At 38.8% G+C, this 14,643-nt stretch overlaps 2 protein-coding genes across 3 annotated transcripts in view; one reads left to right on the top strand and one right to left on the bottom strand.

Moving 5' to 3' along the window:
• The window catches only part of LOC127455432 (protein Smaug homolog 1-like), a 181,351-nt gene that overhangs the window by 146,449 nt on the left and 20,259 nt on the right, over window positions 1-14,643 (top strand). The window lies entirely within an intron of this gene.
• On the bottom strand, window positions 57-5,850 carry LOC127455448 (serine/threonine/tyrosine-interacting protein A-like). The gene is made up of 11 exons (XM_051723362.1): window positions 5,644-5,850; window positions 5,097-5,129; window positions 2,048-2,101; window positions 1,874-1,971; window positions 1,687-1,747; window positions 1,551-1,587; window positions 1,389-1,428; window positions 1,243-1,293; window positions 1,052-1,124; window positions 834-927; window positions 57-560 (listed from the first exon to the last, which is right to left on the bottom strand). Exons 1-11 carry the CDS (start codon window positions 5,701-5,703, stop codon window positions 487-489), a joined length of 675 nt encoding a protein of 224 aa, XP_051579322.1. The 5' UTR covers window positions 5,704-5,850; the 3' UTR covers window positions 57-486.

Genomic DNA, 14,643 nt, shown 5'->3' with positions numbered 1-14,643 from the left:
CATGATTTTAGAGGACCTGATCCTATATTTATTCCAGGGATTGATAACAGAAAGAACAAGGTAAGTAGCAATTTTATTGAGCAGTGGGATGTTAATTTTATGGCAAACATATCTTTAACTCAGTCTTAATTAATTCCCACAAAGACTGATCATCCTACCAATTAATTTCCAGGGCAGTGACAGTCACATTCCTTTAACGCCCGCGCCCCCCCCCCCCCCCAGTCCATCCAGCAAAGTAACAGTTCAAGTATCAAAAGTGCATTATTGCAATACTGTCCCGCTGCAAATGCAAAATGCTTTAAATACTATAAAACTGCAAAAAATTTCAGTGCATAAAGCTCAAAAAAGAAAGAAAAGTATCAAATATTCCCCAGCTCCAAGGGTTACTAAGAGCAGTCTCTCCCTCCCAACCCCTGTATAAGTATTTACATTTTTAATCCCAATAAAAATGTAAAAAGAAAAGTCCACTTCAGTTTTAGTAAATCCCTATCCGTTTTGTGCTGCTGTAACTTGCATACTTCCGAAGTCCTCGTCCTCTTCTAGTGTTCGTTTTAGGCTTCCTGTAGGAGAAAAAAAAAGCTCAACATTACTCACAGTATGTATAATGACCCTTGCTTTATAAAACTTCCTTAAACTACAAAAGAACAAATTACAGATCTCTTTCAGTGCAGTCATCCCAATAATTTATCACCATAAATTTAAATGTGTATATTTACCTATTTAGCAGATGCTTTGCAAGCACTGTAATTATGACTCACCTCAACATCCATAAATATACTCAAACATAAAACTCTAAATAAATGGGCAGTATGGCAGTGCAATAATGCTCTTACCTGGCATCCCAGCTTGGATGGAGAAGGACCTGCCCAGCTGAACAGGTGACATCATCTTGATGGTTAGCTTGGCAAGATATATTGCTTCATATTCCTCAATGAAAACAGAAAGGAAATCCATTTATTAATATGTATGAAAAAAAAATCTATGCTATAGCACACAAGATAATAACACTGAATTAAATAGTAATCCTGAAGTTCTTGTTTTAAAATCTTACCTGTAGCTGATGAACAAAGCCTACATTGGGGTTAATGCAAAATCGTCTCTCCTGTACATGACTAAAGGCATCCCTGTGATCAAATAATATAAGACATGATCAGCTCCATGAAAACTTGTATTTCTATGTAACTGAATTTCTTTTCAAATGAACATTTTAATATGTTTCGCCATGTGTGACTCAACTATTACCTATATTTCACTCCAAATGTCTCCATAAGGTAAGCAATAACTAATGCAGCACTGGAAGAAAGATGCCACAGTAAAGTGTATAAAACTGTAGCATTATTTTACATTTTAAATATAAGAAAAAAATTACTTAATTCTTTGAAATGTACCTTCGTGAAATCCCTGCATTTCCATGAATGAGTACCTTTCCTGCAACACAAAAATGTTTAAATGACAATTTTAAGGATTTTTGTTCTCAGAAATGATAAATATCTAGATGGCAACATGCAGTCCTGTACTACAAATGATCAATATGGAGAAATATTAATTACCCCCTTTCTCTAAACATCCATCAATAAATTCTTTAGTCTATAGAGAGAAAAACAGGTTCAAATAAAAAGACAAAAGAAGCAAACAACAAATAGAATATATTAATGTTGTATAATTGATCAAGAAAGGCCATCTTACCATTGGAAAGTATCTAATTATATTCTCCACAGGGCTATCTGCTATATCTAAAACAAGGTACCTATAAACAATGAAATAATCTAATTTAGATGTGGGAAATAGTGGATGTTTATATTGAAGCATGAAGCATGACTCATATATATATATATATATATTTTACACACAGAACAACCAGTTATATAAATACCTAAATTTATGGGGGAAGTTTGGCTTTATAAAGTTGGCCTCAATGTCTTGTCTGACACACACAATGTGAGTTATCCCCTGCTTCTCCAGCATTGAGAGCTGAAAGAAAGAGTTATTATTAGATCCAAACTAAACAACTACAAGGATGGATTAGAACAACTAATTTCTACAGTACCTTGCTCTTCATAGCAGCTGAATAGGGACCAAGAAACAAGCCTGGGAGGATTTCCTGAAATCAAAGCATCACAGTGAGCATTTGATTAAAGTGTTTGAACGTGTGATTATAAGATATGGCTAATAACTTCACTTGTCAAGTACAAAATGCCACCATCAGGTTGGGAGCCACAGTGTGGAGCTCTTCAATTCTTTTGTTGTTTTTGTTTGTTTGTCCTGTGTTCCAATCAGTTTTACCAGAGACGAACTGCTGAACATTCGGCAGCACATACCAGACAAACATTTCCTGGTTTTTGACTATTTGGACGCTTTGCTGGACATTTTAGTCAGAGGCGTAGCTGTGTTGTTTAAGAGACGCAGGTGAGGGAAATGAGTCGGCTCGTCAAGCTCCACCAGCGTGGCTTTCGAACAGCGCTGCCGAGTATTCATCTAGCGAATCTCCGCTCTCTTCCTAACAAAACGGACAAACTACATCTCCTCACCCATACAAACAAGGACTTTTCAACCTCTGCTGCCTTGTGCTTCATAGAAACCTGGGTGAGTGAAGCCATTCTGGACAGTGTGTTACATCCGCCGGGCTTTCAGCTGTTCAGAGAGGATTGCATTGCGGAGTTAACGGGGAAAACGAGAGGCGGTGGAACATGCTTTTACATCAATGAAAGTTGGTGTACAGATGTAACAATGTTAAAGAAGATGTGCTGTCCTAATTCGGAAGTGCTCTTTATTAACTGTAAGCCATTCTACTCGCTGCGGGAGTTTTCCTCATTCATTCTGGTGAGTGTTTATATTCCTCCACAAGCGTGTGTGAACGCAATGCTGCAACAGCTGGCTGATCAAATCACAGACACGGAACAACAATACCCGGACTCAGTTATTATTATTCTTGGGGATTTTAACAAAGCAAACCTCACACATAAACTACCCAAATACAAACAGCACATTACATGCCCAACCAGAGACAGAAATATACTGAATCATTGCTACACAACAATAAAGGATGCATATCGCTCTGTCTCCAGAGCATCTTTGGGACTCTCTGATCACTGTCTGGTTCATCTTCTTCCAACCTACAGGCAGAAACTAAAATCAGGTAAACCTGTAGTAAGGACTGTAAAGAGATGGACCAATGAAGCAGAGCTGGAACTACAAGCCTGCTTTGACTGCACCGATTGGAGTGTTTTTGAGGCTGCAGACACCAATCTGGACGAGCTCACAGATACTGTAACATACTCTGAATCCTGGCTGGCAAGTCTGGAAATAGTCCAACTAGTAAAATACATTACATTTACGCATTTGGCAGATGCTTTTATCCAAAGCGCCTTACAGTGCCCTTATTACAGGGACAATCCCCCTGGAGCAACCTGGAGTTAAGTGTCTTGCTCAAGGACACAATTGTGGGGGCTGTGGGGATCGAACCAACAACCTTCTGCTTACCAGTTCAGTGCTTTAGTCCACTACGCCACCACCACTCCACTGTGACATCACATATCAGTTTCTGTGAGGATATGTGCTACTAGGACTTATTTAACATACAACAACGACAAACCATGGTTTACACCAAAACTCAGGCAGCTTTGTCAGGCAACAGAGGATGCTTACAGAAGTGGGTATAAAATCTTGTACAATCAGGCCAGGAACACACTGAATAAGGAAATCAGAGTGGCTAAAAGAAGCAATTCTGATAAGCTGAAAAACAAGATTCAGCTAACGACCCTGCATCAGTGTGAAGTGGCCTGAAACAACTTACTAACTACAAGACTCCTACCCCCAACACTGTAGTGGACCAACAACTGGTTGACGACCTGAATGTGTTCTACTGTAGATTTAAAAGGTCCACTGTATACAAATGACTGCACCGCCAAGGACCCCTCTGTCAAGATCCTGAAGTTTACAGGCGACATGAATGTCATCGGCCTCATCCAAGATGACGATGAGTCTGTATACAGCAGGGAGGTTGAACGGCTGGCTCACTGGTATAGTAAAAACTATGGAGATGAACATGTTCAAAACGGTGGAGATGATTGTGGACTTTAGGAGGAACACCCCAACATTGACCCCCCTCATTATTCTAAACAGCACTGTAGCAGCAGTGGAGTCATTCAGGTTCCTGGGCACTACCATCTCACAGGACCTGAAGTGGGAGACCCACACTGACTCCATTGTGAAAAAGGCCCAGCAGAGGTTGTACATCCTTTGCCAGTTGAGGAAGTTCAACCTGCCACAGGTGCTGCTGATACAGTTCTACTCAGCAGTCACTGAGTCTGTCCTCTGCACTTCAATAACTGTCTGGTTTGGTGCAGCTACGAAATCGGACATCAGAAGACTACAAAGGACAGTTCGGACTGCTGAGAGGATTATTGGTTGCCACCAATAATTGGTTAAATAATTGGTTGCCACCAATAATTCTCCCTTCAAGAACTGTACACTTCCAGAGTGAAGAAAAGGGCTGGAAAAATCACTCTGGACCCCACTCACCCTGCCCACTACCTTTTTGAACTGTTGCCTTCTGGCCGACGCTTCAGAGCTCTGAGCACCAGAACCATCAGGCACAGGAACAGTTTTTTCCTCAGCTTAGTCTATTTATATACCACACCTCTTCTGCCATTACATTCCCTTGCTTCTGTATATAACAGATTTGTGTATATATATATATATATATACACACACACACACACATATATATATTGTCCTATTGTATATTTCTATATATACTTTATTTTCTATTCACTTTTTATTTTTTATTCTATTTTTTTTTAATTATTATTATCTCTGTCTTGTTGCTGTATTGTTTGTGCACTGGAGGCTTCTGTCACCAAGACAAATTCCTTGTATGTGTAAGCATTATAAAGCTAATTCTGATACTGAAAATATGAAAGGTACCAACACAGTAAGGACAAAACTTGTAAACAGAAATACCAGGAAAACAAAAGGACTTAAACCCTTAAAGTGAACAGTCAATCAAAAATGTGTATTGATTATGTGCAATGTAGAGTAATGGAGAAAATAGAAGTGTGCACTGTGCCATACTAGATCAATACATTATCACCCACCTGCATCTCTCTTCTCATTGGATATGCCCAGTCCTACAGAAAAAATGGTATAACAAATGATCAGATTTTGCAAAAAGTCCTAGTATAATAATAGTATAGTAGTGTCAATATTACTTTCAATCTAGACCGCACACTATATTCATCAACACTAATACACAATAACCCAATACAAGGGCAAAAACTCATTATTATGATTAGTCTATCTAGTGAAGACCACTCACTGTACCACAATAAATAGTATCCAGCTTTGTTCTGACTAGGTTTATAACGAACATGTGTTGTAAAATAGCAATGCAAACATAACTCTGACTTGTGTACTTTTATTATTCTTGCACACAGACACTGGATTGGAAATGCTAACTGCTCACCGGCTACAGCAAAGAGGTAGTTAAGAGTTTTACGATCTGTAAAGACTAGTATCAGAAAGAGTCGTATTTATTAATGCATTTACATGCACTAGGCAAACACCCACTGCTTTTAAACTTATCGATCCCACAGTGTCTAATCAAGCAGCTGTTAGCATTGGGCTATTGTCTTTACAACATACCAGCTGCTCTTCTTTGGCGGCTGGCAGGGACGGGAATTGGAGATTATTCCCTTCGTCCATGTTGCGATAAATTCCAGCTTTCAATACGTTCGCGTCCTCTTTGATTGATAGAATACAAAGACGAACTAAGTGCAAATAAAGTGGAGTTTGTGAAAGAGGTCCGCACTCATGCACGCCATGCTGCTGCCTTCCAGCCAGGGCAGTCACGTGACGAGCCAGCGGCATACGTCATTTAGGGGCGGTGTCATTATAAGTTTTTGTATACCTGCCTTGTCACGCTTTAAATTAATTTAGCAAGTATAAAGATATTTTGTGCCGAATTATTACATTGATATTAATCAAACATTCTGGTTAGGGTTTCTAGCCAGGAACATGGCATGGTATCCTGGGCCCCCTGATCCATGTCCAGTACATTGCTCTGGACCCCTTTTCTATAAATTATTTTAGAATTTGCTGTGGGGCCCCCTGAACCAGTTGGCCCCTAAATCATTATCACCTGTAACCCACTAGCTATGGCCCTGTTTCTAACAATAAGGGGCCATTCATCTAAAAGACATTGGTTGCGTCCTTCTGCGCTGTATTTCAGTAGATTTCTTCAAAAGATTAGTCCAAAAACCTGGGCTGCGTGTCACTCGCTAACTTCCCCAAGAACTTCCCTTCGGCAAATCTCCACTTTCACTTTCAAAATGTGTAGATTGATAGTAAAAAAGGACTTAAATATTTATCTGTTTCTCAACCACACCTATCGCAGATATGAAGATATGGATTTAACCACTGGAGTCACATGGAGTACTTTTATGCTGCCTTTATGTGATTGTTGGAGCTTCAAAGGTCTGGTCACAATTCACATGCATTGTATGGACCTACAGAGCTCAGATATTCTTCTAAAAATCTTTGTTTGTGTTCTGCAGAAGAAATAAATTCATACATATCTGGGATGGCATGAGGGTGAGTAAATAATGGGAGAATTTTTGGGTGAACTATTCCTTTAATTCTTGTAGCTTACACAGTCATAGCCTATGTGCTCATTGTATTGTTACCTTTTTTGTTTGTTAAAATGTTGCAGGTTTTGTGAAGATTATATTGCAGTAGAATTGTTACACTTCAATAATCAGGTAAAGCATTTATCAGTTGTTATTACAGCCAAACAACTTACAACCTTTTAAGGCAATAGGTCGAGTCAACAATAATTATTTCTAACAATTAATTCTAATAAAAAGGTTTTTTTTTTTGTTTTTTTTTTAACAGACAAGATTTAACAGCCTCTGAAATGTGAACTAAACTTTACCTGAATCTGGGATTGCATCAATCTCTGAAGATGCTGTCTTCTCAGGTGCAAAAATTGCAAAATAATTCCACAAAATGATGCTAGCCTTATTGCACGAGTCACAATAGGCTCCATAGACCTTATTCACAGCAGCGCCATCTTTGATTTTTAATGCCGCAAAAAGAAGGAGGCTCCAGTGGGACCTTAGGCGATGGAGGATGCCAAGGCGTGGTTGCAGGCGGAGGTTCCGGTGGCACCACAGACAGAGGCAGATTTTCCAGTGGCACAACAGGCAAAGGCACCACAAACGAAGAAGGAGGCTCCGGCAGCACCACAGATTAAGGTGGAGGCTCCATTAGTGCTGAAGCTGGTGCAGGACTACTGATGAGGTGTCCACGGGCTGAGCGGCCGGGACTGAGGCGGCCAAGGTCTAAGTGGAAGCGACTACTGAGGAGGAGGGCAAGGGCTGAGGCCCAGCGGTCAGAACTGAGGAGGCCAAGGGTGGAGCAGGGCCAAGAATATGCTTATTGATCAAGTCTGGACTGGTGCAGTAGTCTGTGTGGACATAACTGTGAAAAATTTGTCATTTAGCCAAGTCAAGGCTAGGAGAGAATTCTTGATTTGCTGGGACATGACCAAGGGAACTTTCTAGGATGACCAGGTCAGGACCAGGAGAAGATTGAGGAGGATCAACCAGGACTGGACTTCAGGAAGGCTGTCTACTCAGACATGGTGACATCTGGTCATTGGTAACTAACTTAGCTTGGCTCTTTTGCAGGCACTCATGTAGCTCCTGGGCTAATGGTACTGTAGGCTCATTCATTGAAGTTTTGTTGAATATGTAAAAATGCCACCTGGCTGGCCGAACGGCAGAATCCAGGGAAGTGGTGAAGATATCTGCACATTTGTCTTTTCTGGTGCGTGTGTGATTTTGCTGTCTTAAACTAGTTTGTTTTAGTTAAGACCGAATCTGACTCCTTTAATTATTTTATCTGACTCTAATTGACCTCAAATTTAGTTTGAGATTCCAGTTATTATTGATCATCAATTGAGATGTTCTCTAGATTTGGATACTTGATTATTCTACTCGTTCATTCGCAATCCTGTCGCTTAGGGTCTCATGACGGCCGTGAACATGGATCCCACGGTCACAAACTTGTCAGTTTGATCTTTAGCCAGAGGTAAACGACTAATACTAAAAAGAATGATTACTACCGCACCTTATCCATTTCTAATGAGTAGTTTTGCTTAGTTTCTATAGATCTGTATACACTTAATTAATGTAATATTATCTCTAGACAGAAGTAAACGACTAATACTAGTTGGATAAGCCCGACCAACATACCATTACCCAAACAGTAGTTTTGTTTAGTTCTATAGTTTCCTATTACAAATGACTAGAATAATATTAGCATTAAACAAGGGTCATGACTAGTGCTATCTGGACTGGTCAATCAATATTACATTGTGCCAGATACTATAGTACTTTCTTTAGCCTTTACAGTCAATTACACTTAACTAAAGCCAAATGGTTAATCAGAAAGCTTAAGATCCCAGTTGATGTGCTTCATGCTCCATCAAATGCTGGCTCTTAGTATGTATTAACCCTGATCACAGATTTGCAGTAACAGGAATTGAACGTAATCTACTAAAGCCAATAATTTCAGAATAAATCAGAATAGAATCAAGTTTAACAATTTATTAGTCAGGTAAATATGTATCAAGCCAATTACATAATCAATTCAGAAATAATCAATACAAAACATCTAATGCTTAAAGATGAATCTTAAGAGTAACAGATACATACCTGACATCAGCAAAATACGCAGTGTAAGCACCACAAGTATTTCTGGCTACAGAACATTCCAGTGAACAATGTGTTACATTTCCTTAAATACCCAAACCAGAGAAAGCATAAACACAGAGAATTTGGGAGTGTTTAGGTTCGGAAGTCCTGGGGTCATACTTTATCTGCATACAGGATGTAATTTAGATGAAAGACCAAGGAGGGAGGCGCACACCCAAGTATTGGCCAGAATTTGTCTACATTCTTAAAACTGTATTACCAGATATTCTACTGTTGTGGGGATGAGACCAGAGTGCCAGTCACACTGAGACCTTTTAAGTGATACCAAACACGCCTAGTTACATTATTTGTATACATCAGATATTATATTTTGTTACAAACAGATCTTAGGTGAGTTTGAGGTGATTCTGAGCTGAAGGGGAACGAAGGAGGAGGAGGAAGGGGGAGAGAATAGGACAGATGTGGAAGAGCAACAATGAGGAGTGACTTTGCAATCTTTGCTCAGTGGGGTGTGGTGCCTCAGGAAGAGGTGCTAATTGTAAGAAAGTTCATATGTTGATTTTTTCAGAGATCATACAGTTGCTCTTTGTTTCCTTGGCACCCTGTCTTACAGGTAACTTACATTAGGCGAGGAAGGCATGAACTGTCGACCGCTCATTCTGGAGGATGGAGGAGGACAGATAACTTCCTAAAGAGTACATCTGGTTAACTCCAATATTGAGCACAAGAATGCAATCGATCTGAAGTCATCGTCAGTGCTTGGCACACATCCAAAATTCGAATGCACAGTTTTAGCATTCGAATGTGCATTTTTTTCTTAAATTCAACAAATATTCAAATTTCAAATTTTAATTTGACAGCCCTAATGCACAATAATTGTTATAGAACAGCATCTCAATACTGACCAGATGTCACAGTATTTATTGAAAATTCCATATGTTAAGCTTTCTGGTGACATCCAGCATACAGGAAGTAGACCTTCACCCTTCTTGCTGTAGTAGTCATTCTTATACACATCACAGGCCAATCTGAAGTCTCCGATTTTAATGACTTTGTCTGGGTCTATGTAGCCTCTTACTGATACCAGACAGTTCCTTGCAGCAATATCTCTGTATATGAAAAGTGATAACCAGTTCATTATTGAATAAAAGCACATTTTTTTCTTTATAGGGGTCATGAAATGGAGAATCAAATTTTCCTTGCTATTTAGACACATAGTTTAGAGGTAACTGTACTATAAAGTCATATTGTAAATTATAGAACTCACCAGGCATTTTCCCAGCGGGCCACTGCTACTTGCTACGCAAGTACCAGCTCAACCTACAGGCGATACAGGCGGCCACCCTGGGCTCCAACAAGCCCGTGCAGACTTAATAACAAGCAAAAATGTAATAAACTCTGCAGGACAAGCCAGTACAAAGGCTTTTATTTTGAAATAATGTTTTAATATGTAAATTCCTAGGTCTTAGATTGGTAGATGGACATTGTCCAAATATACATACATAAAATACATGGACAAAGACCTTTATACACAGTAAAAAGTGGTAATCTGCAATTGTTACCTTAAAGGAATATTCCTGGTTCATTACAAGTTAAGCTCAATCGACAGCATTTGTGGCCCCATTCACTTCCATTGTAAACCAAGATTTATTTTATTTTATTTTTTAAGAAAAGGAGGTACGAGTCAAAAGAATTTTTTTGTGGTAATCAACATTATGCCACAAATGCTGTTGATTGAGCTTAACTTGTATTGCAACTGGAATATTCCTTTAAGGAACTGTTTTTACCTGATCAAACCCTTAAAATTATTTTTGTTGGTGTAGCTTAATGTATTCAGCTTGATTCAGTGATGTTAAATCATATTTTTTTTTACTCGAATAGAACAAGTTAATAATGCACATTTTTCGTTTTTTTGTTTTGTTTTTCCAGAATTAGGCCTTATTTATTCAAGTTTACCTTGACAGCTACTCTCCTCTCTGGCATGACTCCAGTGATTCGCAAATGTAATACCTTCATAAACCTCTCCAAAAACACCAATGCCCAACAGCCTCTGGAGCTTCAAACAGTCCCTAGGAAACACAGGAGGTGACTATCTCTCTTTTGGTGGGTATGGCACTGGGGAAAGTTGTGTGATGGGTAATACGTGTTTAAACACAAAAAAAATCACAAACATTAAAATAAAGCTGTCAGATTTTGTATGAGATTTATGTTTACCTGATAGCAAAGCAGGCATTCCCAAGACCAACTAAACCACAAATATACTCCAACTCTTCATCTGGATGGATGTGCGCACCTGTTTGTGCAACTGTCCCATGATCTTTTGTGTTATGACGTCTGTGCCAAACTACAGGATAGCAGAAAAATGTAGTGTCCTTGATCTCAAGGCAATTGTACTTTCTTTCATTTCTTTTGATTTTAGAATAAAATAGTCATTAACAAAAGGGAATTGTACTCTAGATGGCCAAACCCCCTTCTATTAAACAGGTTAGGCTATTCCATGGAAAAAAATTACATTCTAGAAAAGTGTGTGCTTCCAATTTTGTGGCAACAGTTTGGGGAGGCCCATTTCTGGTCCAGCAAGACAATGCCCCTGTGAGGTCCATATATAAATTATTTACTAAATCCGGTGTGGAAGAACTTGACTGGCCTGCACAAAGCCAGATTGGACAACATGATCACACGGGAAGTCAGCATGTTGTTTCTGAGACTTCCAGTACCCTAGAATCGGACACATTATCCCGACTCACTGACAAGCGCCATCTCCTATCAGACATATTTGCATAGACTCCAGTGTATTTATGTTCCATTGTGGTGTTACAGGAAGTGCGTTGCATCAGCAGTGTGGAAGACCCGGGTTCAGATTCCACTTTGAAACCAGGAAGTAATTATGTTTGAATAATCAGTGATGAGGGCGAATCAGAGGTTTCAGTTTTTTACAACTTTACATTTGTACTCCCCTGATGGTTAGGTTTAGGTTTGGGGGTTGGGTAGGGGGGTACAGTTTATAAAATATGCTTTCCTCTTCACTGTATTACACACTGTACAGCTGAAAAAAAAAACAACAACAACTCTCTTTTGGTGCCCCTCTGTGGACATTACACCCGGAAAATACAAGTGTATCTGTCTGCATCTCACAAGAGGACAAGGAACACCCACTGCATGACACGCCCACTCCAAGTAAAGATTCTATTTGCTGAAAGAACTTTTACAATCCTATGCAATCGTTTTATAATTCATGTTGTCTCAACTATAAATAAATATGACAACAAAGAATAACTTTTAAATTATGTCATATCATATTATTAAATCAAAGATATAAATGGTGAAATTAAACATTTTCTCCAATTAGCTTACAAGCTAACCGGTTAACCTATTAGCTTAGCATACCGCTAGCCAATTAGCCTGCTAGTTATACAGTGGTACAGCTTCTTCTCCTCTTAATTTTCATTACGTTTCTCCTCATTGTCGCCACCTAGTGATACGGCGGTATGATCACATTCAATAGAACTTTTAAGTTTTAAAGTTCTGTGAGACTCCAAATAAACATAACAAACACCGCGTAAGCACAGACTGATTTTACCTAAAGAAAAGTCAACCTACTATTTCCGATTTCACTGTGAGATCAATCTGGATTGGAAGCTGTTATTGCAGCAAAGGAAGGAATTTATGCCTATGATTTTAAATGTAATGTTCAACAAGCACATATGGCTGTGATTTTCAGGCATACTTTTGGCCATGTAGTGTATCAGTTTTGTACTTACTGACAGCAGCAAGGATGACAGTCAGTGCAATACTAACACAGATGTTGTGATGTCATGTCAGTGTCTAATGGAACATCTGTCAGGAGATAACCACAGTGTAATTAGAATGAAATTTTAATATAAAATAGCAAAATATACAAAAAGCAAAACATTACAGTTAAATTAAACTTTCATTTCCTTGTGTATATAACCATATTCATATTAAATGATGATGCGTAATTCTTACCCATTCCTGGAGAAACAAGAACTGTGTGTGTTGATGCCCCTTTCCGTCAATGTGAAAAGGGGGTTATGGTGACGTTAAATTCAGTGTTTGGCTTGAATCTTGTCACATTTATGACTAGTTTAGAAAACATTTGAACTGGATGACAATATCTGGTGAGGTAGTTCTGCAAAAATGTGTTAGAAATGCATCATAAATTAGATATAATAAATAAACAATACAAAAATAAAGAACATTTAGCATTAACGTTTTACATTATTTACTGAGTTGAAAACAAATCTTGTGTAGTACATTTTGAAGTGGTTCCACATGTTGCAATAGTTCCTTAGACACCACACAATAGAAAACATTCCCAAAGTCAATACTGGTGGGTTCCCTGAGTATCTGGAAAAATGTGTGATTCCTTTCAAGGCGAATAGAAGTTTTGGAAACTGCAGGTGGAATAACTCAAGAGGAGATAAGAACCCATCTGGAACAAACACACACAAACAGACATACCTATGATGACTTTACAAAAACACAACATTTAATAGAAAATGGGTTGGGGTTGAAATGGAAAAAAGAGGTTTGAGCATTTTCTGTACGACAGAAAAAGCTGTCAGTGTAATGCTGGCCAACATGAGAACACTGGCTGTTTGGTTCACCTCCTGAATCCTTAGCTGTTTGTTCTCATCCAACTAAACAAATCATCCACTGTAGTAGCCCACGTGATGATTTGCGAGGTGGTCCATCTTACATATTTCACCACTTTTGACTTTTGCATCCTTTAAAGGCACAGCAAACAGCACATTTTAAAAAACTGTATTTATTCAATGACTAAATGTTATAACCAGGCCAACCAAAATGACAATCAAACAATCTAGTAATGAGAAATATTTGGTATGTACCAATCTGTCACCCATGATATCAGTTCTGTAAAGGTTTAACAATGAGCCATCCTGAACCAACCAATACAGGTTTCCATCAATCACATTCAAAGTGATACCAGCTACCTGTGATCAATGTATGGTAGCCCTCCTCATCCAGTCTACAGGCTTCTATGGATGTTTCAGTGGTCCAGTAGATGGCAGCATTCGATGAATCATTGACCAAACTGAGAATCTGTTCCTGGAGAAATATCTCAACCTCCAGAGCAGATGTGAACCCCTCTGCAAAGGGGTTTATATATATATGTTTATGCTTATATATATGTGTGTGTGTGTCGCTGAGTGATGCCAACAAACTACAGCTGGTGCTAGCCAGACATCACTTCGGTCTTTTACGATGGACTTCAGAGGATGAACTGATGCCAACTCCAACTGTAAGACATCAGATACTTCATATGCCACTGCCTGAAATTTGGATTTAAGATGGACCCCACTGAACCTCACTAAAATGACCTACCGGTTGAACTGCGATGCACCTCAATGATCTCTGCCTGCATCACATTTGTCTATTGATGGACTGCACTCTTGAAATGGAATACATAGACTATCTAATCGCCAACAAAAGCCTTCATCAGCCAACTAACACAGGACAATGCACCTATGTGAACTTCTGCAGTTAATCCAGGATGGACTTCAAAGACATTAGTCATTGATCATACAGTTCATACAAAATCTTTGTTTAAACAATGACCCTTAACACTTACTTAGATTTAAATTTTTAAACCATGACCTGCACTGCACACAAATAACTAATATTGGCATTAAGTTCATGCTGTTAAGCCAGAGGGGAACTGGCCCCCACAGTGAACCTGGTTTCTCCCAAGGTTATTTTTATCCATTAACCAACATCTTATGGATGTGCCTTCGGCCTGCTCACTGGGGTTCTAAATACAATTATTAATTAATTAATTATTTAATTATTTAATTGTTTATTTTTATACACAATTTAAAATCATATTTATTCAAATTACAGAAATTATGACTCTAAGACTTTATAGATATTACAGTTTCATTGT

The sequence above is a fragment of the Myxocyprinus asiaticus genome, chromosome 17 (genome assembly GCF_019703515.2).
Source record: "Myxocyprinus asiaticus isolate MX2 ecotype Aquarium Trade chromosome 17, UBuf_Myxa_2, whole genome shotgun sequence".
In the NCBI taxonomy this organism is placed as follows: domain Eukaryota; kingdom Metazoa; phylum Chordata; class Actinopteri; order Cypriniformes; family Catostomidae; genus Myxocyprinus; species Myxocyprinus asiaticus.
The sequence above is the reverse complement of the archived record's forward strand: the minus strand, read 5'-3'. Positions and strand labels throughout refer to the sequence as shown.